We start from the raw sequence: 26,535 nt of genomic DNA on the forward strand, positions 1-26,535 counted from the left end.
AGCAATGACCCGACTAAACCTCTAGAGGTAATTACAGATGTTAGAAAGGGATATCGCATCACTCAGGCTCTTCCTATGGGCAGTGATTTGGAACGTGGATCAGAGTAGGAACCACTCACTGACTGAGGTTGGATGCTCTTCCTTTCGCAGAGATTTGCATATACCCCATGCCCTCAGAGACACACAGCCCAAAGTGGTACCACCTCCTGACGTGGGCAAAAGCAGTGAGGGTTAAATCCAGGACACAGCAAACAGGGATTCATGAGAACAAGCGAAAACCTAACAGTTTCTCCAAGGAGCTTGGGAACCCCATCCTAGAGACTGAGAATGAGAAAGGAGAACCAGGCAAAACACACACAGCCAGATGAACAGAAATCACTCAGGTATGGCTTTGCTGCTCCTAAACTGTTCTGGGCAAATAAAGACCTTATCTACTAAACTAAATTACTTTTAGTTTAATAGATAATTGTAGGGCTTCAAACAAAACACATTTCTAAAGAAGACAGCACAAACAGATACAAACAGTATGAGCATGCGATCAGAAAAGACAAGTTTCAGGTAATTTTTAGTATCTAGAAGAGCCGGTTGCTGGTGTCAACCTCTACAGTACAAAAAAAAACCATCCACCTGGTTTCCAAATATTCTTTAACTGTGCATCTTCATCTTCCACAGCACTCATCTGGATTTAAGTAAACCCTTCACTGCTTTAATCTCTACTGAACAAGGCAATTTACATATAAAACACAGCATGTTTAGTCCAGGAACTGTGACCTGTCTCCAAGATCTTGGTGCCTAGGGCATGGACTCAGATTCAGAAACATTATGAGCTCCTTTTTCCTCTCCTTTCTTTTCCTTTCCTTTACCTCTCTTTCCAGCTGTAGAATGAGGATAAGAAATCTGATCCCCCTTGTAAAAGGATGGTGGATGAAAAGCTCTGTCTACAGAGATAAACATTATTAACATTCTTCCCAAGCCCTGACTCTAGAAATGTTAGATGAAGGCAGAAAGAGCATCAATACTTATTTTGCTTCTTTTAAAAGGTCCTGCACCTCTGAGCTGTCCCACATTCTGTTAGCATGCTGCAGGTGTAAGCGAAAACCCCCCATCCTTTATTCATTACCACTGTTATTTGTCAAGAAAATCCCATCAGGGTTTTTCAGTTCAGCATCCGATTTGATTGCTGGAGCTCTGCTAATTGTTTTCAATGAGATTAGGAGAAGACTATTACGCCGATAGGATGTTTGTCCCCGTTGCCTTACCCAGTTCCACTGAAGGAGGTACGTTTCTAACATCATGCAGATGCAGGTGGGACTAAATAAGCTTCTTCCTACCTTGATTATTATTATTATTTGCAGTAAATGGTGCTTAGGTACCCAGCAGAGAGCAGCACTTCTTGGATGTCAATCCCTCCTGAGACACCTCTTACAGAGCTCCAATCTCAGGCAAAAGCCTGAAGTGAGTAATTGAAGGGAAAGCTCTCTCCTCCAGATGGTCCCTGTGAACCCACCGGGAAGCTGATGAGGACTGGGCTGCTCAGCCCCCTCCATCCACCCCACCAACACTGCCCTGCGCTGCGGGGTCAGCCACATTCCTCAGCAAAGCCACACGCTGGGGCAGCCTGAGGAGCATCTGTTCACATCACAGATGGAGCTGCACGAGGCAACATCAGCCGCGCTGCTTGACACAGCTGAGAAGTACACGGATGTAAGTGACACAAATGGATGCCGAGGAGAGCATCTCTGCTCTGCCTTTAGAGCTCACCCAGGCAGCAGCACTGCCATGCATACAAATGAAAGCTGACTTTCACCCAGCTGCTGCCAGCCCTTCACATCCCCCCTGAGTCCCCTCCTTTGCTTGTCCCATCCCAAAGAGCATTTGGGTCCAAGCTGTTTAATAAGCAGAGGCCAGAGAGGGCTGATCTGTCCCTGTTTGCTATTGAGGGGCACCCACAGCAATGCTTATTTTGATTTCTGGGTTCCTTTTTGGGTTTTGTCCTCCCAAAGAGAGAAGTGGAAGAGTGTTAGTATGAGGTTAGATGTATGAGAAATCAATTGTGGTTAATGAAGGTGCTCCTTCACTTTCTGCAGCCCTGAAACCACAGACATAAAATAAATGGTAATAACTACCAAACACAGCAGGATTGCCTGATAAACCCAGATTGATCTGGGCTGGGGAGAGAAGGGGGGACAGTTGAAACGGTGGCTGCTCGCTGCCTTGCTAAATGTCCTTCTCCATCTGCCCAGAGCCATCCATGGGGTGGCAACCCTGTCCTTGTGCTACCCCAGTGCCACAAGAGGAAAGCAGAGGGGATCTTTGCACCCTCCATCACCCCTATCCCAGCACTTTGCATGATACCAAATATTTTGGGGCGACAATCCTTCTCCTGTCCTTTACATGTATGTAGTGCTAGGCAGCTCCCTGCATCCCAGGAATGGGCACCGATACAGAGCTAATCCATCCTGCAGAGAAGAGGTGGGTGAAATCAGACTTCACAACCAGTTTCTCAGTTTGTGAGACGAGCGGCTGCTCCAGGGGTGCTGCTGGAGCATGGTACAGGGGTTATCCTGGCTGCACACCTTTACCCAGTGGTACCTGCCACCCCTCCACACCTCAGTAAAGCCACATCTTGGCTCAGGCAGTGGCACACCTCCAGTGCAGGTGGGCTCAGGATGCTCACAGCCATGGTGGGCAGTGACTGACAGACACCACTGCCCCCCTGCCACCTGTGTTTGCTCCAGCTCTGGCACCCCGTGCTCTGAGCATCGCAGTTCCAAAGACTGCAGCTTTGATGAAGTAGCACCAGGGACTTGTCCTTACCTAAAGGTGGATGAAAGTCAGCTCTGTTGGGCACCAGGCTGAGATTTCAGAAAGAAAGGAAATGGTAAATGCAGAAAGCTTCAGCACTTCCCCCTGCCCCAGGGAGTTTGAACCGTGCAGTGAGGGGGCATGGCCCTGACGCTGCATTCCCCATGGCTGCAAGGAGATGGTGAGCGCCTGGGAGGAGATGCCGGCTGTGAACTCCCCTCCTGTGGGGCACAACCAGAGGCAGTAAAGGAAAACGAGCAAACGGAAAACCAGGCTGCAAACCCGAGGAGGAACTCGCTGCGCGCAGCTCCGGGCACTGATGCCAGCAGAGGGCATCCGCAGCACGCTCCTCCCGCATCCCAACTCTATCCCACTGCTCCCTCGTCAGCCTACCAAGGACCGGAGTACCTACATACAACGCAGAAAACACAATAATAAAATCCCGTGAAAAGAAGATTTATATGCTGTAATATCCTGGAAACTTCCCGTGGAGATGAGGCACAGGAGACCGCCTGTGTCTGACGCTGTACTAGGATGCTGTACTGCGCGCTGTGCAGGATGCAGCCTGTACTGTTTTGCTCCCTGAGTGATCCAGCCCCACAGGCTGGCTGTACTCAAGGGGAAGAAGAAGAAACCTGAGCAACCTATATGCCTCTATTGCTAAACATTGCCTCCTCCATCAGTGCAGATGCCTGTCCTGAGACCATCCTTCTGTACAGCTCAGCTTTGCTCACATGTTTATTCCAGCCTTGCAATTGTTCAGGTTTTTCTTTAATTTTTAAATGCATGGTTTGGTTTTTTTTTCTTAAAACGTTTCACCAATGTGTAAAAGGTAAAACAATGTCTCTATTGGTGGGGTTTCACAGCGCTTTCAAAAAAGCTATTTTAATCTCAAGTGTTGGGTGTAAATAAATACTGTGTTGGAGTTTCTATAATGATATAGCTTTCTGTTGGCTTATACAACCTCCGGTTATAAAATACAGCCCTTTGTTGAACAAAAGCCAAGATCTTGGAAAAAACTGAAGAATAAAAAGCAGAAACGAGTTTGTCAGGAGATGGGTTTTTTTTATGTCACGTATAAAACTGTCTCAGACCTACCCCCCTTTTTATGGCCCTCTTTGCTGCAGCAAAGATGTTGTCCACCAGGTTAGTCTGTCCCCATTTCCCTTCCATGCTTTGCTCCAGCCTGGGATTGAGGATGCTGTGCCAGGATTTGTCTCACCCAAAGGGATTTTCTCCTCTGGAATACGAAGTTTATTCCTCTTACCCATCAAGATGGGGCTGCTCAAGAGGGGAACAGCATTTCAAGAAGCTGAAGCCAAAGTTGTTTCTTACTGAAGCTGAATTAAGTTTGTCTTTTAGGAAAATAAGGTCTCAGAGGGAAGTGCTGGAACATGGACCAAATCCCTGGTAAGGCCACAGTTCAACATGTGTCGACAGCCACAGCCAAGATGAGATTTGTTACTGCAGTGGGAGGTAGACTCGCCCTAGGGACCATGTCAGGATCACAGAAGCTTATTATTAAAAAGGAGATCTCTCCATAGCATCCACATGTGTTTCCAGGATAGTAGGAACACCTTATGGTGGGATAATCTTTCTTGGAGGAACAATCCCTGCAGCACGTGGGCTTAGAGGGAGGAAAAATGAGTCCCAAAAAGCACAGGTCTTGGTGGGACAGGGATCAGCTTGTTTGACAACCCTGACCTGCAGTGTCTCTGGAAGCAGGACCAGAACTTCTGCATGGCACAGGTTCAGAGCGACCCGTATGCACTGCTCCCTGATGTCAAGGCGAATATACTCGGCCATGGCAAGGACTAGGAGAAAGAAAGTGACTCTATTACCCAGCAAATGCTGCTCCATCTGTGCAGAGCTGAGTCTGTGGCAGCTGCTTGAGAAACTGTAAAATCCCCATGAGCTCAAGAGAAACGGTGCTCTAACCATTGCAGTGCAGCAAAAGGCTTCTAGCTAACCCACGAGCCAAAGATGCACTATTCCCAGCCAGCAGCCAAGTGGATCTGAATCATCCCAAGGTTGGTTTCAGCAGGAAAAGAGTTCAACTAAATAGTCTATGGGGTCCTGGGAGCACATGTTTTAACATGTCCCTTGAAACTCATCACAAAGCCATGTTTAGCACAGGTCTGTGAGGAATCAACCCTTTGCTGCAAGATTTCAGTGGGGGAAGCTGAATTCCTACCTCCAAGACAAGTTCCTTTTGCTCCACTTGGTGACAGCCTGCACGAATCGCTTCCTCCTGGTTTCAGTGGTGGTGAGGTCAGGCAGAGAGCAGCGAGGGGTCTTCATCAGCTCCAGCGTGGCTTCGTCTAGGGTGAGGAAAACCCCATAAACTCAAAGGAATGGTGCGTTATTAAGTCCTATAGGGAGACGGGAAGTGAAGTGCTAAGGATGCAGCAGCAGAGCAAAAGGCAATGCCCAAGAGCCTGGCGGGGCACAACACTGGCTCCAGCATCACTTGTGGTGACACCGTGGGGCACTGAGCCCCCTCTGTGCCACTGTGCACCCACCACCAGCAGCAATTCCTGCTGAAAGCCTGTTTCTTCATGCACCCCACCAACTGGGGCTGCCAGGAGGTGACACCCATGGCTGGGGGTTCAGCACTCGCTCTACCATTACTGTTAATGGACAGTTAGTGATTTCAGGAGAAAACACAGCAAGTTCTCTCTCGTTTGATAGATCTCAGAAACTCGTGTGGAAAGCACCTATGGCCAGATTGGATTATAGTTAAGAAAGTACTTTTTAAATTACTCTGTTTTGTCCTCTCTTGCTGAAGTCCTCTGGCAAAGCAGAGGCACATTCACCTGTAGATAACCTGTCTCTATTCAGCTAGGAGCTCATAGTTCTTCTTGTTTATTTCTATAACTCAATGAAAACTTAAAGCTCCTGCTCTCAACTGCTGAAACAGACGAGTTGTTGCATTCACCCATTCTCTGCACTGGCTTTACCCCTTTAACACTGTTTTCAGACACAAACCACATCCATGACCTGCCCAGGGCAGCCCTTAGGCCTGTTCCAAACACCCCTTCCAAAACTGAAAACGCAAATGCATCTGTAAAGCCGTCCTTGCTCCTGGGCCTGCTGCAGCTTGTGATAAGGTGGAAGAGAAATAACTTCACATGGTCAGTTCAGAGCAGAGCGAAAGCGCCATTGATGGGATGCAGACAGTGTCTGTGAAGTGGCAGCTGCGCTGGGGGACCAGTGGAGGGCTGGTGGGGTGCTGGGATGGATGGACAGCACCTCTAATAGGAACTTCCCCTTAATCCTGTTCCAAGCAGCGGAAGCAAGCTGGCCCCCAGCAAGGGGTCACAGCCGTGTGTCAGGGAAGAGAGGAGAGCAAACAGGCACCCTTCTGACAGCCAGGATAATGCTGGCTTTCTCCTCCCCTCAATGAGGACATTGATAGGAGTGACCTCAGCCAGCTGGGGAACTTGTGTTGCTTGATCCTGGCCTTGGACTGCTCCCTCCCAGCCACCACATCAGGCAGAAGCACTCATTGCCTTGTCCCTGCTGGCTGGTGGAGCGGGTAATAGGCTCTTATCTGGCCACAGGAGATGGGGGGGGGGGGGTGCCCAGGGAGCCAAGGAGACCCCTGCCAACTCTGCAGGCACTTCATGGCTCTGCATATCATGGTCAGGAGTGAGCAGTGCTGGGGTGATGCAACAGCACCTCCCTCCCTCCCCTGCACTCTGCCCCAGCAGCAAAGAAACCAGAATATCTATATATACAAATTGGGAGGCTTAATCAGGATTTTTGTGGAATTCAATTTGATGCTGCAGTGAAGGCTTTGAACAGGACACCCTATCAGCCTTAGTTTCTCTGTCTTTGTTATCTTTCAACACACCAAGAGCTATTTTAAGCACAACGGGATCCCCAGGGTGTGTGGGTCTGGTGAGATAATTGCTTGCCTCAGGTTCTTGAAAGCACAAGGCAACAAAGCACCTGAGCCATGTAATTACTGTTACAGCTGCAAACTGGGCCGTATGTTACACCCGCCTGAACTTCTCCTGGAGATGATGCTACTCCGCAACTCAGTGCCAAGTCTCCTTGTCCAGACCTGCAAGGAGCTGTCCCTGCATCCTTCTGCATCAAAGAAAGGAAGGACCATGAGCAACTGACCTAGGACACCTGTCGCCTCGAGCCCCCCAAACCTCTGCATGGCAGTGATGGCCTTGGTGAGCTCCTCCTGCGTCTGCAGTCGTCCTGTGACCGGATCTGGAGGGGGCAGATACCCAAATTTCATCAGCCAGTCCTGTGAAACAAAGAGAATGGGGGTGAGGAAAGGAAGGGAAGGGGGTACAGACACAGGGAAAGATGCTCCTGTCTTTTCTCATTGGAAGTGCTTTTCCCATTTATGTGTTTATACCCAGCTTCCCCATGGAACTGCGTGGTCTCTGCTAACGAATGGGCAGATCTGTTCACATCAATACTGAGATCTGGCGACCTTCATGCGTTCCAAGGGTGACATCCAATTCCCCCACACAGCTGCAGACCACCTCTGATGGCAGCGCAGCCCCAACCCTCGGGTCACACAGGAGCCTTTGATTCTCCTGTGCACATGGGCAGCGAGGCGAGGAGAACTGCCCATGACAGGGGCCAGGTGATGCCACCTCCCTCGGGATCCCACTTAAAGTCCTAGCCCACAAAGGGTCCTGGGGTTGGTGCCCTGCTCTGATGGAGGAACCCCTCTGACCACGTGTGCTGGGCTTTGAGCTTTCTGCTATACCCGACAGGCACCACAGTAAGGTCCCATAGGGGGTGAGAGGAGGGGTCCCTGTCAGCACAGGGAACACCTCCATGACCAAGCCATGACCCTCTGCAAGTCCCCTCATGTCCCCAGGCCGGAATGAGGGCTGTGCCTGCTCTACAGGTCCTTTCAGCCAACGTGCTGCAATGCTTTCATCCTGCTGTGGCATTGATGGAACTGCTATGACCTCCGGCTGCTTTCTAATCCACACATGGCTGGGGTGGATGAGCTCTGGGGGTGCAGTGCATTAAGGATTCAAAGAGCTTGGCAGCAAAGGCTCCCTTCACCCAGTGGAGACAAGCTGGGACACAGGGTTAAGGACATCCCTGCAGTCCAAGACCCCTCCGTGCACCCTAATGGCTTGATGCTGGCAGCTGGACTTGATGATGTTAAGGGTCTTTTCCAACCTAGAACGATTCTATGAGGGTGGCTTGTTCTACCTTGACCTTCACAACATTGGGGTTTTGATTGGGAACAAACCCAATCACCAAGTCTCCAACCCCTATCTGAGCCACGCAGCCATCCAAGACCCGAGGCAGATGACCTCAGCATTGACACAGAATTGAGCCCAGCCCTCTAGAGAAAAACACCATGGAGACACAACACACCAAGCTGCTTCCTTGGAGGCCACCATGTGCGGTGGGACCTTGGCTTGGTCCCTTCCCACCAGCTCCCTGGCAACGAGCGCTGCAGCTGCAAAGTCTCAGCTTCCAGGAACCTAAACACAGCCCCGACAAGAGCCAGTGGTTTCCCAGGGGTGCCATTACCCTTCCACCACGGCAGGAAGGGATATGGGGGCAAGGAGCATGAGAAAACCCTGCAACAACCTTCCCCTCAAATCTGGTCAATGCCGAAAGTCATTCCTGGTGATGGATGGCCCTCAGCTTAAAACTGATGAAGAAAATGCCAAAGATCTCCTTCTTACACCCACTTTTTAAATGTCTGGCAAATCATATTCCTAAATCCTTTCTCACCTTCCTTCTCACTCCCCTCCCCTACCTCAGCGGAAGGATCAGCAAAGAATAATAACACCGCATGCAGGGAAAGCCACAAACACCTGCCCTCTGTTTTGTCTATCTGTATCAAGGAAGCATTGATCTCCTGAGCCTCTTGAAGAGTGATAATGATCTGGACTTGCACCGTGGTCAATACACCGCAAATATGTTGTAGTCAGATTAGTGCCACAAGTCAGTACCTGCACCTCACGGCTTGGTGTTCCCTGAATGCCACAGCATCCCCAGAGCCAATCTGGCAAGCCAGATGGAATAATTGCACACTTACAGAGCTTTATGGCAGATCTCCCCACGCTTGGTGTGGTTCCCCACTGGGGAGGCGTGTTCTGTGCCAGGCTTATCACCAGCAATTCACTTTGCTCCTCACCCTCCTTCATAGCTGCCTTATTCTAGTGGGATGGTGTGCTATTGCAGCCAGAAAATGCAGCTTATCAGTGAGCCCATTTCTCATTGCCTAATGCAACAACATCAACCACCAACTTGCTAGGAGCACGTTAGTATGGTTGCAACCTTCTCTCATCGTAAGGCTGAAGTACAGGCCAAACGCTCCTTCCCCTTCTCCGCACTCCTGTTTGTCTCTTTTCATAGCAAAAACATTTGTGACAGGAATTAGAGGTACAATTCACCCCTGACTGCCTGTGAGAAATCAGCTGTGGCACGGAGCTCGGCAGCTGGCCCGTTGGCTGCTGGGGATGGTGCAGTTTAATTTGGTTTCTTCCCTGGCCATGGAGACAGTGTCATTTATCCCCTAACAACAACAGGGATGCTGCTGTGCTGGAGATGGACACAGCTTTGCCCAGGCTCTCCTGGAGAAGGAGGTGGCAGCAAAAGGCTGAGGAAAGTAAAGGCACGGTGAGGTCCAGCAAAGTCCTCGTCATCTCTCGTTCTTAACCAGAAGTGACAGAAGAAGGACAAAACACAAGTGAGCAATCCAGAGCTAGATGGGACAAAAAGCCAGATAGCACCAATCCTTCACCTGATCTCCCTTGCAAGCCCTGATTTTCCTGCATGTGATTTTTCATCTGGACCATCGTTTGTCATGCCTTACTCAGGTTCTCCATAGTTTTATAGACCTCTGTGATATCACTCTCATTCATCTCTTTTCCCATGTACAGGTTCTGGCTGGTTTCCTCTGTTCTTGTAAGCAAAGCTGATCCATAATATTGAACTTTCACATTCCACCTTTGCTGTGGCAGAAAATTTCATTAGGGAAAATGCAGCTGGACTTGGAGATGAGGAAAAGCAGCAGGAACTGTCTGGCTGCTAATCTGTGTGCCCTGCGAAAGCTCTTCAGATATTTTCTTGCCTTTCATTAGGACAAAAGCTAAACCTATAAACTTCCAGAAATGGAAAATAGGAAAACATTTTCCACTGAGATAACTTCAACTCATTCCCTTCTTATTGCCACTTCTTTTTTTTTAATAAAAAAAAAAAAGCTTTTTTTTTGCCAACTCTCATAAGCTTAAAATGTTTAAATGAAATAGTGATTGGAGCCAAATGCTAAAATTCTTTGAACATATTTCTTGCCTGAGTTGGCACGATAAAAAGTTTTCCTTAAAAATACGCTGTGCTAAATGAATTGACCTAATCCCAGGAGGAGAGGCAGCTTCAGCAGCTCCCTATTTTAAAAGGAAAAAAATTGCTTCATCACAAAATTCAGATTGAGCCAATGACCTGATCATCTTCCAGCTCCAAGATGAGCTGGGAAAGAGCAAGGCTGCATTACATGACTCATGCTATGGGCCAGGGTATGTACCTCGGTCTGGGGCTCAGGGATCACAGCCCAGTTTTTGTGGGAATCACCTCATTGTGCCTCTGGCCCCCAGTTTCTCATCTATAAAATACTTGTAATGGTATTTCTTGGTCTCCCATCTACTTGTCCTGCTCACTCTGAACTCTTTAGAGCAGCCTACCCCCTGCTTTGCTTAACCCCAACTGTGGGGGCCTCCTAGACTGGACCCAGCCAATGTGTTTCACTGCCATCACCAAAAGTGGACCCACGCAATGGACTTCTCTAGTGCTGGGAGTTAGGAAAGATAGGCTTGGGGAAAGTTTCAGGGACTGAGCAAAGCCCATGAGGAATCCTCTGATCCAGCTCCACTACTGAGCAACACAGAATGAAAGGTTTCCCACTGTGCTCAGGGTCAGGACAAAAACAAGAAAGAAAGAAGGAAGAACTGCACCGCCTGGCAAAAGCATCCAAAGACACCCATCCATCTGCACCTCCCCTCCTCTGCACCACACAAACACAGCTGCCAGCAAGAGCCCTCACACTGCTGAGTGCTCCCATCCCACTGCGGGTGGTACCCAACAGAGGAGGTCTTAAAGCAACTGCTTCAAAGCAGTTTTCCTTTGATAAGGGACTATGTTAACAGTGATGCAGCAGCATCGCTCCTCCACAGAGCCACTCTGTGCATGCGTCTGGAGACAGATTGCTCACTTGGTTGACTAAAAATAAGCTGTATTGTTGTTTTTCTTGTCTGTGTTCCCATACTGTTGTGGCACAGTGTAATGGAGGAAAGCCTACTTCTTGCCTTAAAAAATGGTTCACAGAATCCAAACTGCAGAATTTCTTTCACTTTTTTCTCTTTCGGAGAAGGCACAACGTGAGGAAAAATAGCAATGAAGTCCTCTCATCTGCAAACAAACCCTGCCTCAATGCTGGACTTATTTAAACTCCTTAACCCACTTGTATGGAATACCAGGAGGCAACGCTGCTGTGGCAGCAGCCAGGGACTGGGGCTTTCCAGAGCAAAGTGATGACCCAGAGCAAAACGCTGGCTGCAGCAGCAGTGAAGCCTCTGGTATCACTTATGCAGGGCCAATTTTCAGAGTAATATGGCAATTTTATTTCTTTCATCAACCCGCTTCCTTTGTATCAATACCCTTTTGTCCTAGAACCTACTTATCTGCTTCACTTTAAAATAGATCTAGGTATTGTCCCTCTTTTAGGGAGAGATTTATGAGCTCTGCAGGTTTGCTTTTACAAATATTAATATTATATAAGCTGATGGGCTTATTCAAGTGCTACAGGCGAGAAACAGGCTCAGTCAGCAAGTTTTCTTCCTGAGGATTTCTTTTTAAGAGTCGTAGGCTGGTGTTTACAGGAAGACAAACTAGTTCAGGATAACAAGGAGAGGATAAACAGGATAAACGGCAAAACAGAAAGCAGGATAAGCAGAAAAACTCCACCCAAGCCAGTTCCATGCTTCTGCCTCCTCTTGCATTATTATAATGACCATGCTTTTAAAGTTTAGCCCCTAAAACCAGGGTCTTTTTCTTTTTTTTTAACCCTCAATGTTGCATAAACATACAGGGGGAAAATACAGCCTTAATCCTGCAGTTTGTAGCACTCCCTTTGCTCAGAGGTGTAGATAGCTATTCCCAGTTTACCCAGCACATTGCCAAACGGAGAGAAAAGCAGAGCTTTACTCCCAGTCACTGGCTCCTCTGCAGATCCCTATTCTGGACCCTGAGCTTTGCACCAGCATCCCAGACTCACAGACTGGCTCCATTCCCATCCCACCAATGCTGTGTTTGAATTCCTGTCCTTGTTGACAGGGGTGCAAGCAGCACCCACAACACCCTGCCTAAGCACTGCTGGTGGTGACACCCATGGGCACCTCTCCCTGCTCCATGCCACGGCTACTGGTGCTGCTCCAGACACCTCTTTGCAACAAGGAGCTGCACTTGCAGTGATCTGCAACAGTCCTCCAGAGACTCTTTGGGTGTGCATGGACAGGATGCCAGTATATCCAAATTCCCACATTTTCGGGGCAGTTCCAAGCTTGAGCAGAAGAATTTTTTTACTCAAAAGATCCGTTTCATTGACATCCCCTGAAAAGCTTTACCAAACTGCACCTTTGCTCATTAATCAAGCTTCAAGTTGCTTTTATGCATATGAAAAGGGTCCTGTCATGGCTGAGAAGCTAAACCCAAACCTGACCTGCCCTGCCCTTGGCTTTCCAGCAGTGCAGCTCCAGTGATGTCCCTTCCCACTGTGCCCAATGTTCCTGGCTGCAGCAGGAGCACAAACCACTCCAGCACCCTGCTGTCCACCCCAGATAACCACAGAGAAACAGGCTTTGTTTTTGTAAGGTCACCCACCAGGGAAAGACCTTTGCAAGCTCCCTTTCCTGCTGGAAGTCCCTTTATACCCTGGGTGCAGCCGTGCTTTGCACACGCCGGGGAAGAGAATCCAAGCAAATTATTCAACAAAATTAATGACCCAGATTGCTAAAATAAAGCCACAACTCAAACATCTGGAACTAATTTCCAAATTACACTTCACTTTGTCTCGGCAGCTACCCTTAAGAACAGGCTGGAAGCTTACAAAATAAATATGAAAAGAGAAGGCCCCACCCCCAGCCGCTCAATGAAAGGGAAATTGCTTTTGGCTCTTTGACTTTTACTCCCAAGTTTTCAAAGGTTTACAGTAGTAACATTTTTACACTCATTTTCCCTGAGATCAAACGACCTCAGGAACAACGCCCGTTAATTACAGCAACACATATGGCGCTGCGCTGCGATGCTCCGAGGGCAATGGAAAGGCCTTTGGGCCATGCAAAGCCAATAATCCCCTTCCGAAGGTTGCCACGCACCTCTCTAATGAGCTATTGCTTGCACGGAATCAGCTGATTAATTCATTAGCAGAACAAACTGCAGTCTGGATTACAACCAGGGTTTTGGTGGATGCCACCGCTGAACTGCAGGACTGGTTTCATTAGCCCGCGCCAGAGGAGTTGCTTGAATCCAAACAGCCATTTAATTCCAGTGAATGCTGTGCACAGAATCCAGGGTAAAAGTTAATGCAGCTGCTAATGATTCCCTCTCCCTCCTCCTTGCTTTAGATGTTCAATTAGGTTAACAACAGCGGCGTTACAAAAGGCCACAACCTACAAGTCCTGAAGGTAACAGGTCCCCTGGCAAGGGATAGATCAAACCACTCAGTGACATTGGACATGGGACATCTGGATCATTAAGGATCCAGTAGAGAAGGGAGCACCTCTGCTCCAGCATGGCTCTCTTTCCAGCCAGCAACTGGATGTCAATTTGGCTGCCTGCAGGTCTTGTCGGACGCGACCAGGTCTTTCCTCTAGCCTTGAACACTTGTTTGTAGTGCTCTGCTCACATCACCGCTCTCCTGGGTGTTGGGGGATGATGTCCTCCACCAGGCAAAGTGATTTGGAAGCAAACTTCAAGCCCTCTGTGGTAGATGTTACACAAGGTCTAAGCATCAATTTGGTTGGAAGGGTACCAAGAGCTTCCCCAGAAACACAGCGTTAATCAAGAAATGTTGTAGAATCAGAAAGGAATTCTCTGCAGACCACAGAAACAGCCTTTTCAACCTCTTTGAACTGAAGATCAAAGAACCAATTCCCACCCATAGAAGGCAGGCAGAACAGCGTAGCACAGAACAACGTTTGCTATAGCTGGTTTAGGTTTCTTTCCAGGGTGAGAAAAAGTGACAAAACACATAAACAAGGTACAGTTTATCCTGCATTTTCAACATAAATGTGTGTTTTCCTTGGTGGAGATTTAATAGAAGAGGGCTTTAGGGAGGCCTTCAATCACTGGATGTTTCTCAGCACATCTTAAAAATTTCCACTCAAAGGCAATGAATGATGCAAACAAAATTGTGTGTAATTGAAACTCCACACGACCATCAAAAAGGAGTTTCAATGGGAATAGGTTTTCTTTTTAAATCAGCCCTAGTTTTGCATAATGCTGCCTGTTGTGGTGAAGTATCCTTTGTCATCACTGACTTATTTAGGAAGGAAAAAAGAAGAAAGTCCTGGTGTATAATAGTCTGTTGAACTGTAATGGGAAGTTAGGTAAATGATCAAATTAGCATTCTTTTATCTCGCTGCAAAAATAGCTCTAACCCATGTAACCCATTGCTTAGCATGGTTTATGAAAATCAACCTTCTCCTTTGTATAGAGGCTCTCACCCGGCAGCACTGTGTCCTGGTGATGGATGCCACCAGCCAGACCCTGTGCTGAACAGCACCTTGGGTCTTTGGCTCTCCCTGCATATCCCCACTCTTGCCTACTACAAAGAAAAGTGCCATTGCTTGCACTAAAAATAAAGATATGATGAGTTTTCATCCTCTGGTTGGCCCAGAGGCTGGTAACATCACCATGGGGATTCTAAACCACCCCAATACTCTATCCCATTGAGAAGCATAGTAAGTAATTACCACTGCAACATATGGCACATAAATACCAGCAGCAGAGTTTGGATGTGCTTTAAAATCTACTTTAGACCATCTGTGCTGCTGGTACCCGGGCTATGCCCAGCTTCATCTGCTTCATGGAGGGTGGTGGCTGTTGGATTAATCCAAAGGCTCACTCCAGTTCTGTTTACACAGGATAAACCAGAATACGGCCTTGACAGACGAGTCCAGGTAGGACAGACAGCGGCTAAGCAGGTATAAGAAAGAGGTCAGCTCCAGCGTGAGAGATGGAGCAACTGGCATCCATGAGACCTGCCATCCACCACTCCTGAAGCAGCTGCAAATGATCATCTTCAGCCTTCACAGCTCACACAAAGCCCCAGGACAGGCGTTTCTCCTACACACCAGCTCCAGAAGCACCCAGAGCCAGGCAGCAAATCCCCCTGGCACTCACCTTCCCCATCAGCACCACTCCGAGCATGCCCGCAGGTACAACTGGATCAAATCTAATGTCAGATCAGGTGACAGGGTTAAATTAAACGTTACCAGATCCAGTACTGACAGCATTTGTAAGCCCAGAGCTCTCCTCCCCGTGTACCCGGCTGCTGTCCACACGTAGCCAAAGAGATTTCCCTGCTCAACACAGTGCAATCGATCACAGCGAGAGCTTGCCTCATCCCTGAAATCACATCCTCTCTATGAGGAAAAATCAAAGCTAAAACTGTGTGAATTCAGGGATTTCTGGGCACAGGACATGGGAATGTCCGTGGATTCTTGGATGGTTTTGCACAAGGGTTCATTGGTGTCCAGTGCTGTCGGGGGCTGCTATGAGCAGAGCCAGCTGGACAGTGCTCCTCAGGAAACATCTGCTGGAGATGGATGGAGGGAACAGACTGTGCCTTGACCCTCCTCTCCCAGCACTGCTCCACCTCTCTTCATCCATATAGCGGGAGTGCAGGCAGGGAGGGGAGCTGCTGTGCCCCTTGCACAAGGGGAATCCCACATCAGGAGGCTCCCCAAGGCCTCTCCACCATGGGAGCTGAGTCTCCTGCTCCATACGCAGAGGGGAGGCTCTGCAAGATGAGCTCTCCAGAGATTTGGTTCATCCCAGCACACAGCTGTTTGGATATTTCTTTGAGGCTCTGAAGTATCCAACGTGGAGCTGTTGACATCACCCAAGGAGACGATGCAGAGAACTTCCAAACACTCCCGTCTTCCAGCTGGATCAGGACCAAGATGAGCAAGAAAATGATGAATTCTCTCAAAAGAAGTCCAAATTGCTCTTTACCAAAGTGAGATTAGGCAGCAAGGCTCTCCTAGGGGGTGACTTTAGAGGTGCTGGTTTTGCTTAATGAGCCTATCCATCTCATTGGACCCAAACAGCACGTTTGCTCATGTACATAGTGGAAGTCAATGACACGTTGAGAACACAATGGCGTTACATCTATATTCTCTCCCGGTCTCGTGGAGATGAGCTCCTACTCTTTTGGTTTCAGTCATTAAACAAACCACGGCTGATAGATAACTGAACGGACTGCTATACATCAAAACAAATCTCTTGCTAACTCCTATTATTGGATCTTTAATTAGGACAGTGTCTTCTCCAGGATGGACTCCAGACTTGCAGCACGACTCCTAACACCACAGTTTGCCTTGGCCAGTCCATGTCCTCACTCACAACTCCCAGCCTCCACCCCTGGCAGCAGAGTTGAAGCTTCAGCATGGCTTAACTGTTTGCCTGTTTAAGGCAGCCAACAACATTTTGCCTTAATAAATCAGCTCAGCTGCACATCTCCCCTCCACTCATTAGCTCAGAGATCACTGGCTTCCTTCCTCCCCCTAGTAGCACCATGCTTCCCTCCAGCTAGGTAGGGCTGGTTTTCAACATAACCTCAGGACACAGTCTGCCTGTTTAAATATGCTCACAGTGTGGCTCAACATGCCTTTCAGGAGATTGCAGAAATTCTCCAGTCCTCAGTGAACTGGGAATTCAAATGCTGTTATCACCATGCTCTCTGCTAGGACTGGTCCAAGGGCTGCAAACAACAGCCGCGGTCGCTGTGTTTACTTCAGCAGCTTTTCAATCAGGTCTTAGCTGCACCTTCCCATTTAGTTTTTAGCAATGAAAGTATTGTGATGTTAAGAAGCCCATAAATCAGAAGCTGTCCTGGGGTGTGAAATAGAGCATCCATCTGGGAGAAAATTAAGCCCCACTTATTGTCTCCTGTCCCTGGATCTATGTGACTGCAGGAACAACATATTTGCTACCTGTTTGGCTTTTCTGCTTCCCCCAGTCTCTTTAAAACAGAGGTATTATAATGAGCTTTTCTTGTTGACAGGCACTTTCTATTAGCTGTACAAGTGTCTTGAACAATTATTGATGCTGTGGGCAACTGTCAAACAGCAAAAAAAGAAGCCTTCTGTTTGCAAGCCAGGCTATTAAACCAAAGGAAGCAATAATATCACAACTGTCTGGGGACCAGCCCTCAGGTGCAAACACTGGGAACTCTGCAGAAGTACTTCAGGAGCACCCCACAGGCTGTACAAGCTGCAAGGAGTTACACACTGAACAGCAGCAGATTACAATAAAAAGAAGCCTGCATCACCACAAAGTGTTGGGCAATTTGCAAAGCATGACAAAAACTCCTGAATTATTCAAACAAGCTAACTGGAATGAATAATTAACCTGCTCTGACTAGTCCAGGGCTTTTTCCTGTGGCTACCAGGATGACTCTACTTTCAGTGAGAGCCGGTGTTAATCATGACCTGGGACCAAAGCGGTTCTGCAGAAAACAACCAGAACAAAGCAGAATCCAAATGAAACCACAGATTGTGCTCCTCCCCAGCGGGATCCAAATTATACAGTACCCAAGTCTGGCAAACGAGCTGAACACAGAACTGGTTTTTACCAGCACTCCCCCTGCCCCAAATGCTTGTTTAAATAATAAGAAACCTCCACAGCTATACACAGTGTGATCTCCTTAGGCATGCCAAGCCGTACAGAATTAATGCAGTATCACTTGTGTATGTACCAAATCACCACGACTGAGCAAACAGCAATAACTAGCTCCCACACAAGTGTGAGAGCCAAGGATGCGTGTCCCAAGCCCTCCTCCTGCCAAGGATCCATGCATCCCTCCAGCTGTGCACAGCTGGCATCTGCCCTGCAAACCACCCACTGCTCCTCCCCAGGAACACCAGGTCCACTGCTGGCACCCATGGCTCTGGCACACGGAAGAATAGGCTGAGAGCAGAGTCTTTGCAATGCTTTATCTGACAGAAACGTGGGTACAGGCTATGGTTTGTGCATGTGCTACCGATTTTGTTCGCCCTTGCTCACCCCCTGCCAGCTGCTTCCAGGCACACAGATTCATCCCGGTTAAGTGCACAGTGATGGGATACTGGAGAAGTAGAGGTTTTCTGCTTCCTTGCTAGGAGAGAGGCTGCTGTTTGTAACACAGCTCTTCTGTCCCCTGCCAGGACTGCAGCTCCACAGGGGAGCTACTCAGTGCCCCCTCCGAGTGCACACACCGCTGGTGATCAGCACACAACTGCTCCTGCTCACATGCATAACACAGGGAAAACTCCTGCAACCCTTTCATGTGTTCCTTTCACTCCATGGCTGCTATGGGGAGCATTTTCTTAGCACAGGTCCTGTTTTACAATGGGGAAACTGAGGCAGGGGCAGTAAAAGGAAATGAATGATGGGGCACTGGCAGTGGCACATAACTCTACTTTGCAGGTGGTGCAAGGGGCTTTTGGCTGCTGTTCCCACACTACCCACCCCTGGGGTGTGGGAACCCCCAGATGAAGGACTGTTATGTCCTACTCAGGTAGTTCAGAGGGAAACAAGATCCAAACCCCACATCGCACTTGCAGCAATGAGAACTTCCATCTGCCCAGCACTCATCATAATGTGATGGAAACATCCTCAGAAGGTCCCACTGGCTTTGGAGTATTTCGCTGGCTTGGCCCATCGGATCCAAACCAAACCAAGCCTGAGTGTGCCTGGCTGAAATACTACCAACAAGTTGCCCATTTTGAAAATCTTCCATTTTGCCCAAATCTCCCAGTTTTCCAGACGCTGCTGTGCTTAGGGCAGCTCAGGACTGTTACCTCAGGGAGAGGGAAGCTGTGTGCAGCCAGCACAGCAATCTGGCAGGCTAAGCACAGGCATTTCAGGTGCTCAAGGTCATCTCCAGGCTCCTGTAAATGGGGTGGAAGCCAGGGGTCTTCAGGGAAGAACCAGGGAAAGGGGCTCCTCATTCTAACAGTGTCACCCAAAACCAAGGCCTGGTAGGGGGAACCAGGCTAGGTTCAGCGTCACTCATGGACAACTAAATACCTAATCAGGAGTCCTTGTTCCCAGCTCCGGACCAGGAGCAGCAAGAAGGTGCCTGCTGTGACTGATGGCACCAGCTGCAGCAGCCATTCAGTCAGAGGGGATGCTTTATGTACGGGCTGCAGACAATAAATAGTATTTGGGTGGCTTTTAATGTTCCCTTGAAGAACATGGGTACAAAGTGTTGCTGTGACTCATGTCTTTTTGAAAGGAAAGGGGACCAGGCAGCCATGTGCGGAAGGACGGACTGTCCTGATGTACCCCCACACTGCTTCAAATAACCCCTCCAAGAGGCTGGTACCCAGCAGCACCAGCATCCCTGGGGCACCTACCAGTCACCCCAACCCCAGGTATCTGCTGGGTGGCTTGATGCCATGTGCTCATGGCCAGAGGGTCCCTCTGCTGCCATTTTCTCACCGGCCTAAAGACCTCAAACTCTTGTTCATATGGGTTTGGATGAGTGGGGGGCAGCAGCACCCTGAAGCTGTTAGGCAGGAATAAGCCTTTTCCCAATACGATGGCCACCAGCACGACCACCACTGTGTGCAGCACCACGGTTCCAGTCCTGACCTTAATTACAGCAGCAGCAATTTGCTCACTGCGGCCCTGATCTCAGGAATGTGGGATGTGCAAATTAAAACCAGTGCCTGCGATTTTACACATCAAAAGCCACTCCAGGTTTGTAATAAAGGAGCCCACTCTCCCCACCGCCCTCCAGCCTGCATCTCTGCACATCCCCTTCCCAGCATGGCTGGCAACAGGCACAGTTATGCACAAAGATCATCTCTCCCCCACTGGGCGGCAAATGATGAGATGAAAAGATTGTAAAACTTACATCTTTGAAAAAGCTTTAATGGGAAAATATCCCCAATCTTCTGTGGCCTCTCTGTGGTGTTGATACAGCCCCACACAGCTGGAGGCATCCTTCACCTTTCTACGTGTGAACAGCCAGACTTTATACCCCCATTAGATCTATTTGCAGCACAGACAAATATTGAGATTAAGGTGTTTCAGCTTCCCAGTCACATACTCCATGCTGAGACCCAGGTAGAAGGATCCCATCCAACCACCCCACCTACTGCTGCTCTCAGCCCTGAGCCACACTTCCCTGGCTTGTTTTGCCTTGCACAGTAACCCCTACGGCATAAGCAGTAAAGGGAGACAGACTTTTTTATCTTGTTGAACCTGAGCTAAAGGCATGTCTGTGAGGTCTGTAGGTGCTGGTGGCGATGGCAGGATGAGGCAGATGGCTCCATTATGGGCAGACACTGCTCTGCTCAGGAATTTATGCAGAAATTCATCCCCTGGCTCCTTCCCGAGACCTATTCTAGCAGGAACAATGCAGACTAGGTTTTGATACCAATCAAACTCATTAAATGGAAAGGTCTAACATTCCTACATAAGCAGAATATGAAATGCAGAGAAACTCTTGGAACAAGCCATCCCGCACAGCAGAGCTGAAATCCATCTGGTAAATTGGATGCACTTACTCACACCACGTTTGTTTTGCCTTTTGTTCTCCTCAGGACTCATATATTTTGACTTCTTCAGCTTCATGACACAAGGTGTGTCAACACATTTGATTGAAAACGTCAAAGTGACCATCTAAATCACGTCACGAGGGGAATCGCTCTCTGCGGCACCAGGATGCCTCTTCATCAGAGGCAGAGACATGCCCTGGCATGCTGAGCGGGCTGCCATTCTCTTTGGCCATATATATATATATATATATATATATATATATCAAGTACCGTTTGTTAACTCCATGGAAGCCAACCTTCCAGGCCTGCTGTCTCCTGCCCTCAATACCACAATTTAATCTCCTGCTGAACCTTGTGCAGAAAGGTAACTGGCATCATCCTGCAACTGCAGAGTCTATAGGTGCTGCTGGTTGGAGTAGAGAAAATGCCTACAGTTTGCTGATACATTGATCACCAAAGCTCACAAAGCTGGGCAATTCCCCCAGAAAGAGCCAAATGCCTTCCCACAGGATGAGGAGCCACACATGGCCACCCCTGCAGCACCTGGGGCTCAAGGACTCAGAGCAGTGATGCTACAACAGACACTGTTATGGAGAAAGGCAAACAAAACCTGCCAGAAAGATAGAAGACAACAGGGCACGTATGTTCCTGAAGGGACCAAGGCAAAGCATCAGGTTCTGCTGACTGCATGGCTTAGGGTTTTGCCTCAAGTATGCAACAAGCTTCAGAAATGCAGGCGATGAGCTTCTTTTTCATAAAGAGCAAGGTGAATCTTTGTTCCTCCTGACCAACCTGCCAATTCTTCCTGGTTTGCTTGGGAAAGGAAGGATGCTACTGTGCTCAAATAGCAGTGAGCACAAGAGAGCTATAAAAATACCTGTAAATAAGTGTTATTCTCTCTTCAACACAGGGAACAAAGCAATTTGATCCTTCCAGACACCTGCAGCTTTCTGTAGCTCCAGCCTTCCTTTTAAAAGATGTTTTGGGGTACATCTAGCCTGGAGAATGCAAAGGTAGCACAGAGAGCCTTCAAACAGCTTTAAGCAGGGTAGATGCTGAGACCTGACTAGCTGTGATAAGAAACTAGCTTTGTTTTGTTCGGGTTTGGTGATTTATTTTCCTTTTTCTCTACATCCTACAGCCACCAGAGTAAACATTACCCTTCATTTTCTTCCATAGCAAGGACACAGACATCTCGGTGCAAGCAGAGCTGCTGCTGCTGTGCAATTAACCCACTTCAGCAGACAGCTGTCTCCAAGCAAAACCACAGCAGCAGCCACAGGGGTAGGACACAGCCTCTTCCTCAAAGGGATATAACTTTGAAAGCATGATTAGGCCAATTTCAGCCATCAAGCTATTAAAGTGAGTTAATCTTGTTCTTGGTAAAATAAACGCAGAAATCAACATGTAAATCCCCAAGTTAATGCAAATTCAAGTTTTCACATAGATTGCCCATCACATATTTATGTTATTGCTTAATCTAGCAGCACTAAAATTAACATTCTTCTAGCAATAGTACAAATAATAGCCCTCTGGGAGCAATAGCATCTTTGCTTTTGAGGCTGCTGTCCTGCAGCGATGCACAGAGGCTACACGCAGACAGGCAGAGCCTGTCCTTCCGCCAGATTGATCCCTCCATGTCAGCAAGAGAAATGACAAAGGGGAAACAGGGAGGAGGAGGCATGGGCTGGAGGTCACACTGTGGGAAGCACAACATGCCCCCTATGTCCCAGTCAGATGCCCCGGCCATTGAACTTCAATGCCTGTCAGCAATTACTCACAGCAGCACTTTGTGTTATGTATTATTCTCTGGGCTTTTTTTTCCCTGGTTAAAGCCTCAGGTTCAACCTTTTTTTTGTTGTTTTTTTTTTTAAATATGGATTTTAAAAATAATTATTTTCATCTCTTTTGGGCAGTTTCTGCAATCAATGTAGTATTGCTGGGGAGGTGGCAAGGCAGCAATGCTGTCAGTGGCTCCCTGCCAGCACGGATCAGGCCGTAATGGTAAACAAACCCCTCATAGCCTTTGTTTTGCTCCCTTTTCTGCAGTTAATGCCACCATTTATAAGGCCTTGGGAAAAGTGATGGTTTTGCATGTAAGTGTCCTTTGAATTTTCTGCAAGAAACCAGGTTTCTGTGAACAGGGATACAGCCGAGTGCCTGCATTTAATGAGGTTATGGCATAGCTGGCTGGGTGGGAAGAGTAAGGGGTTTGCAAGAGCCTTTCCTTCTTCTTTCATTTCTTTATTTCCTTAAATTAATGCCTTTTGTCATCTTTCCCCTCTCCTTCCTGCTTTGCAAACAAGCCATTAGCGTGGTTTGGGGACCGTGGTTGGTGGCTGAGCTGAGAAACTGAGGCATGCAGGGTTCCCTGAGGACCCCTAAATAAAAGCATTTGTGCTCCCAATGGAATGAAACTGCAGGGTGGGAAAATCAATTGGATTTTGCCATTGAGGTCTGCATTGCCTGATTCCCTGCAGACATGGGGATGTCACAGCCAGCACAGGGCCACAAAATCCAGCCTGACCCAATGCAGAGGGGAACAAATCCAGTGGAAAGCTTCACTGCCCATCTCTTGGAGGTGCCCGAGCACAATGCAGGGCCTGTCCTGCAGCACAGCTGCCCACTTGCTCCCAGCCACTGTCTTCTATTTCCTCCCTGCTCCAGGCTCCATCACTCCCTAACAAGGGGCACAGCCTGGCTGCTGGGCTGGGATCAGGTTTGGGTGAGCAGAGCTCTCCTCCTGTGGCCAGGGCAAGACCCTCAATGGAGCTGGGAATTGCTCAGAGACATTGCTGTCTGAGAGGGTAGTGGTGGAGCAAGGGCAGCATGAAGCCTACCTGCTAACCAGGTACAGCGGAAGGAAAACAAACACAGGAGCAAATGACCTGCCCCAAGAGTAAAGTTACTCTGCAGCAGCCAAAATCACGTATCAGAGTCCTTTCCTTTGCCACTGCTCTCAGAGAACCCACAGAGGGGTGGGTTCACCCAGCCCACACTGATCTCAGTCATCCCGACACTTAATTTTGATCTGTCTCTTTTCTTGCTTTAATACAAAGACCTCGCTTGGCTTTGGCCAATCTATCCATCAGACTAAGCTTTCAAAGCAATAAAAGAAGATGTCCAAAGTCCATCTTGTAGACAGGGGAAGAAATCTTGCAGGCAGCCCTCACCGCAGGTCAGGACAGCATTGTTATGTATATATTCTGTGAATTAATGCCTTTTAGCTAGGCTGGCAAGACTTGAACCTTTTCCAGCCCCTAGGCTCACAGTTCTACTAAGTAGTAAGTATTGACTTTTAAAAAGACCAAGATAATTTTATGACCATCAAGAATATTTCAAGTTATACAAAGCCAGATAATGGCATATGAGGCGGGGGGGTGGGGAAGAAAGAAATCAGATCAGTTCATATATATCAGGACTTAATTGCTGACTGACAACAGCCAGGAAGGAATCTTTCCTTTCAGGAGCAGCATTTCATACAGTATTAGAGACACGGCTGGCAGGAGCTGAGAGCACATTTGCCCTTCACAGGACGGGCTTGGAGACGGAGCAGTGAGACCTGTGTTCCCACCAGCACACCAGGACCCTCCCCGGCCTGACCCAGCATCCCTCACCCTCAAGCCAACCCTCCTTTCCACCACCTGATACATCAGATGCACGAGCCCAGATGGATACTGGATACAAAGGCATGTTTCTTTACCCAAACTGCCAAAATAAAGGGGGAAAGGCCACTGTCACGGAGCTTATGTCAGAGCTCCAGAGGAAACACGATGTGAAAACACTCAGGAAGCAGTTTCTCTGTGACCAGCTCCAAAAAATGTAATTGCTAACTAATAGAGTGGAGAGGCTAAAGAATCAAACAGGAGCCCTAATAGATCAGATTAGTTGAGCTTGCTGGATGGGAGGGAAGGAGCACTGCACCTAGCAGGGATGGAGCTGGTGGGCAGCAGCTGGGTCCTCCTCCACACCTATCCCTGAAGAGGAGCAGCTGAAAACTAAGCTCTGACACAGCAAGGGCAGCAAAAGTTGAAAGACTGTGTTTTTCTCTTAGTTCCATAGCTATAAAGTGCTTTTCTCTGGAGGCCAGCACTGAGCACAACACGGCACTTGTGCTGCTTCAAATCTGGTCTCGTTTGGCTCCCAGTTTGCCACTTCATGGGCTGGCAGGTTTGGGGAGGCACAGGGCAGGCAAAGCAAGGGTGAAATCTCAGCTCCTATGAAACTGGGCCAAAACACCCACAGCAAAAAAGGAGCCAGCCGATCACCGAGGAGAGGAGGTCTGAGAAATCACTTCCCTCCTCCATCACCCATCACACAGCGAGACCCAGCCTTAGTGACGGCCGCAGCTTGCTCCGAGCCAGAGTATAGACAGATCAGCAAAAGGCATCCTCCGACTGATGGATGGGGAGGGGCAGAAAACAATCTATTCAGATTGCACAATTTAATCTGACTAAAAGCTGCAACCACAAAGGCAGCAGCAGGAGGACGCCTGCAGTAACCCCCACCCACCAGCTCAGCTGTAGACTTTTTGTTTGCTTTGTGTTTAAGTGAGTATATGGTGCACCATGGAGTGCACTACTAAGAGTGTTAAGCAGCTTCCCAGCTCTCAGTGTGAACAACAGATAAGACAGCCTGGGGACCCACGCAGTGGGGCACTGGTGTGGGCAGGCTCCACCAGGTCACTCCCCCCACCAAAGCCTGGCAGGTGGGAAAGCAGAATGTGAATCAAGTTAGGAAATGCAAGGAGAGGGCAAGAAGAAAGCATTGCATACCCTGAGACCATCACAGACTGCTTGGTGAGAGAAAGCAAGTGTCTGACAAGAGCAGAAATATGACAGATCCTGATGAAGATATGGCTAAACAGAAAATTGCAGCAGCAATCTGCACTACAGAGATTTCTAAAGCAAAGGCAGGTTCAAGAAGGAACCAGTGCTGGTAGAAGCCTCAGCCCCATGGATGCTGCTAAGGCGGCATAAGCATGGCTCGCCACCTCCTGCTGCCCCAAACCTCTCCAGGTCTTCAGCAGGCAGGCAGCAGGCACACTGCAAGAGATGAGCAGCTTCCCCAAGGTGTGCTGTGCCAGCCACGAGCACCACTTGTGAGGTTATCCTCCTGCACCAGCAATGCCAGCGTCAGCCGTCCCCACCTGCCTTGCAGTCCGGAGTGATGCTGCCCACAAAACCATCATGGTTTTGCCCCCAGGGTTAGGCACTAACAAATGGGCACAGAGCTCCCCATTCCCCTGCCTTTGCACCCACCACATCTATCTTCCTGCCTGCGCCTAAAACATCGGAGATGAACCCTGCCATCTTGAGCAACCTGGCATGAAAGCATTTCCAACAATAAACCCACCACCACATAGCAAACTGAAACTGTTGAGAGAAGGCAAGCAAGACCTTTGGGTCAGAAAACTTTAACAGCTATGACAAATTTAACAAATACAAGCAGAACAAATTCAAGATGTACTTGACCTGGACAGCAAGAAATACCGTCTCGGTGGGCTGCTCCTGCCTCCCTTTGCTGCTGGGGGCCCCACTGGCTTCCTGCACTGCAAGCAGGGCTGAATGTCCCCCCGGCCAGTGCAGGCAGGATCTGGGCACATAGCAGGCAGCTCCAGCCATTCCAAGTCCAGGGACATGAGGAGAGCAGAAGCAAAGGCAAAATCCCCTGCTGCTTGGGCAGATGAAGCCAGGGGGAATGAGAGTTTGTGGGTAAGCAGGGAACAGCCAGTGATGGGAGGCTCCCCAGAGCCCCAGCGCATAAGTGCATTTTAATGTTACGCAAGGGTGGGCTTACAGCAAGGCTCCCTTTGAAATGGATCTTGCAAGAAAAGGTTAAAGAAGCTTAAATTATTCTCTCTGAACTCAAAGGCTCGGAAGTGATGTCTTTCACGTTGCTTATGTTGCTGGTAGCACAACCCCATGTGGGTCTGGCTGCTGTGGGAGCTTCGGGCTTT

General features: G+C 48.6%; 1 protein-coding gene across 2 annotated transcripts in view; it reads right to left on the minus strand.

Annotated features, from left to right (window-relative positions):
- Window positions 1–26,535, minus strand: part of MMP17 (matrix metallopeptidase 17) — a 61,408-nt gene that overhangs the window by 15,716 nt on the left and 19,157 nt on the right. Inside the window, exons 1-3 of one of the 2 annotated variants that reach the window (XM_062631576.1) lie at window positions 26,051–26,168; window positions 6,937–7,069; window positions 5,000–5,126 (exon numbers count right to left, since the gene is read on the minus strand). In XM_062631576.1, coding sequence (XP_062487560.1) covers window positions 5,000–5,126; window positions 6,937–7,060 — 251 coding nt within the window. In that variant the 5' untranslated portion in view covers window positions 7,061–7,069; window positions 26,051–26,168. Of the gene's footprint in view, window positions 1–4,999; window positions 5,127–6,936; window positions 7,070–26,050; window positions 26,169–26,535 lie in introns of those variants that run through there. The other variant, XM_062631575.1, reaches the window with a different exon arrangement.

The sequence above is a fragment of the Pezoporus occidentalis genome, unplaced genomic scaffold (assembly GCF_034315485.1).
Source record: "Pezoporus occidentalis ecotype Australia unplaced genomic scaffold, CSIRO_AGI_Poc_V1 ctg37, whole genome shotgun sequence".
Lineage (NCBI taxonomy): Eukaryota > Metazoa > Chordata > Aves > Psittaciformes > Psittacidae > Pezoporus > Pezoporus occidentalis.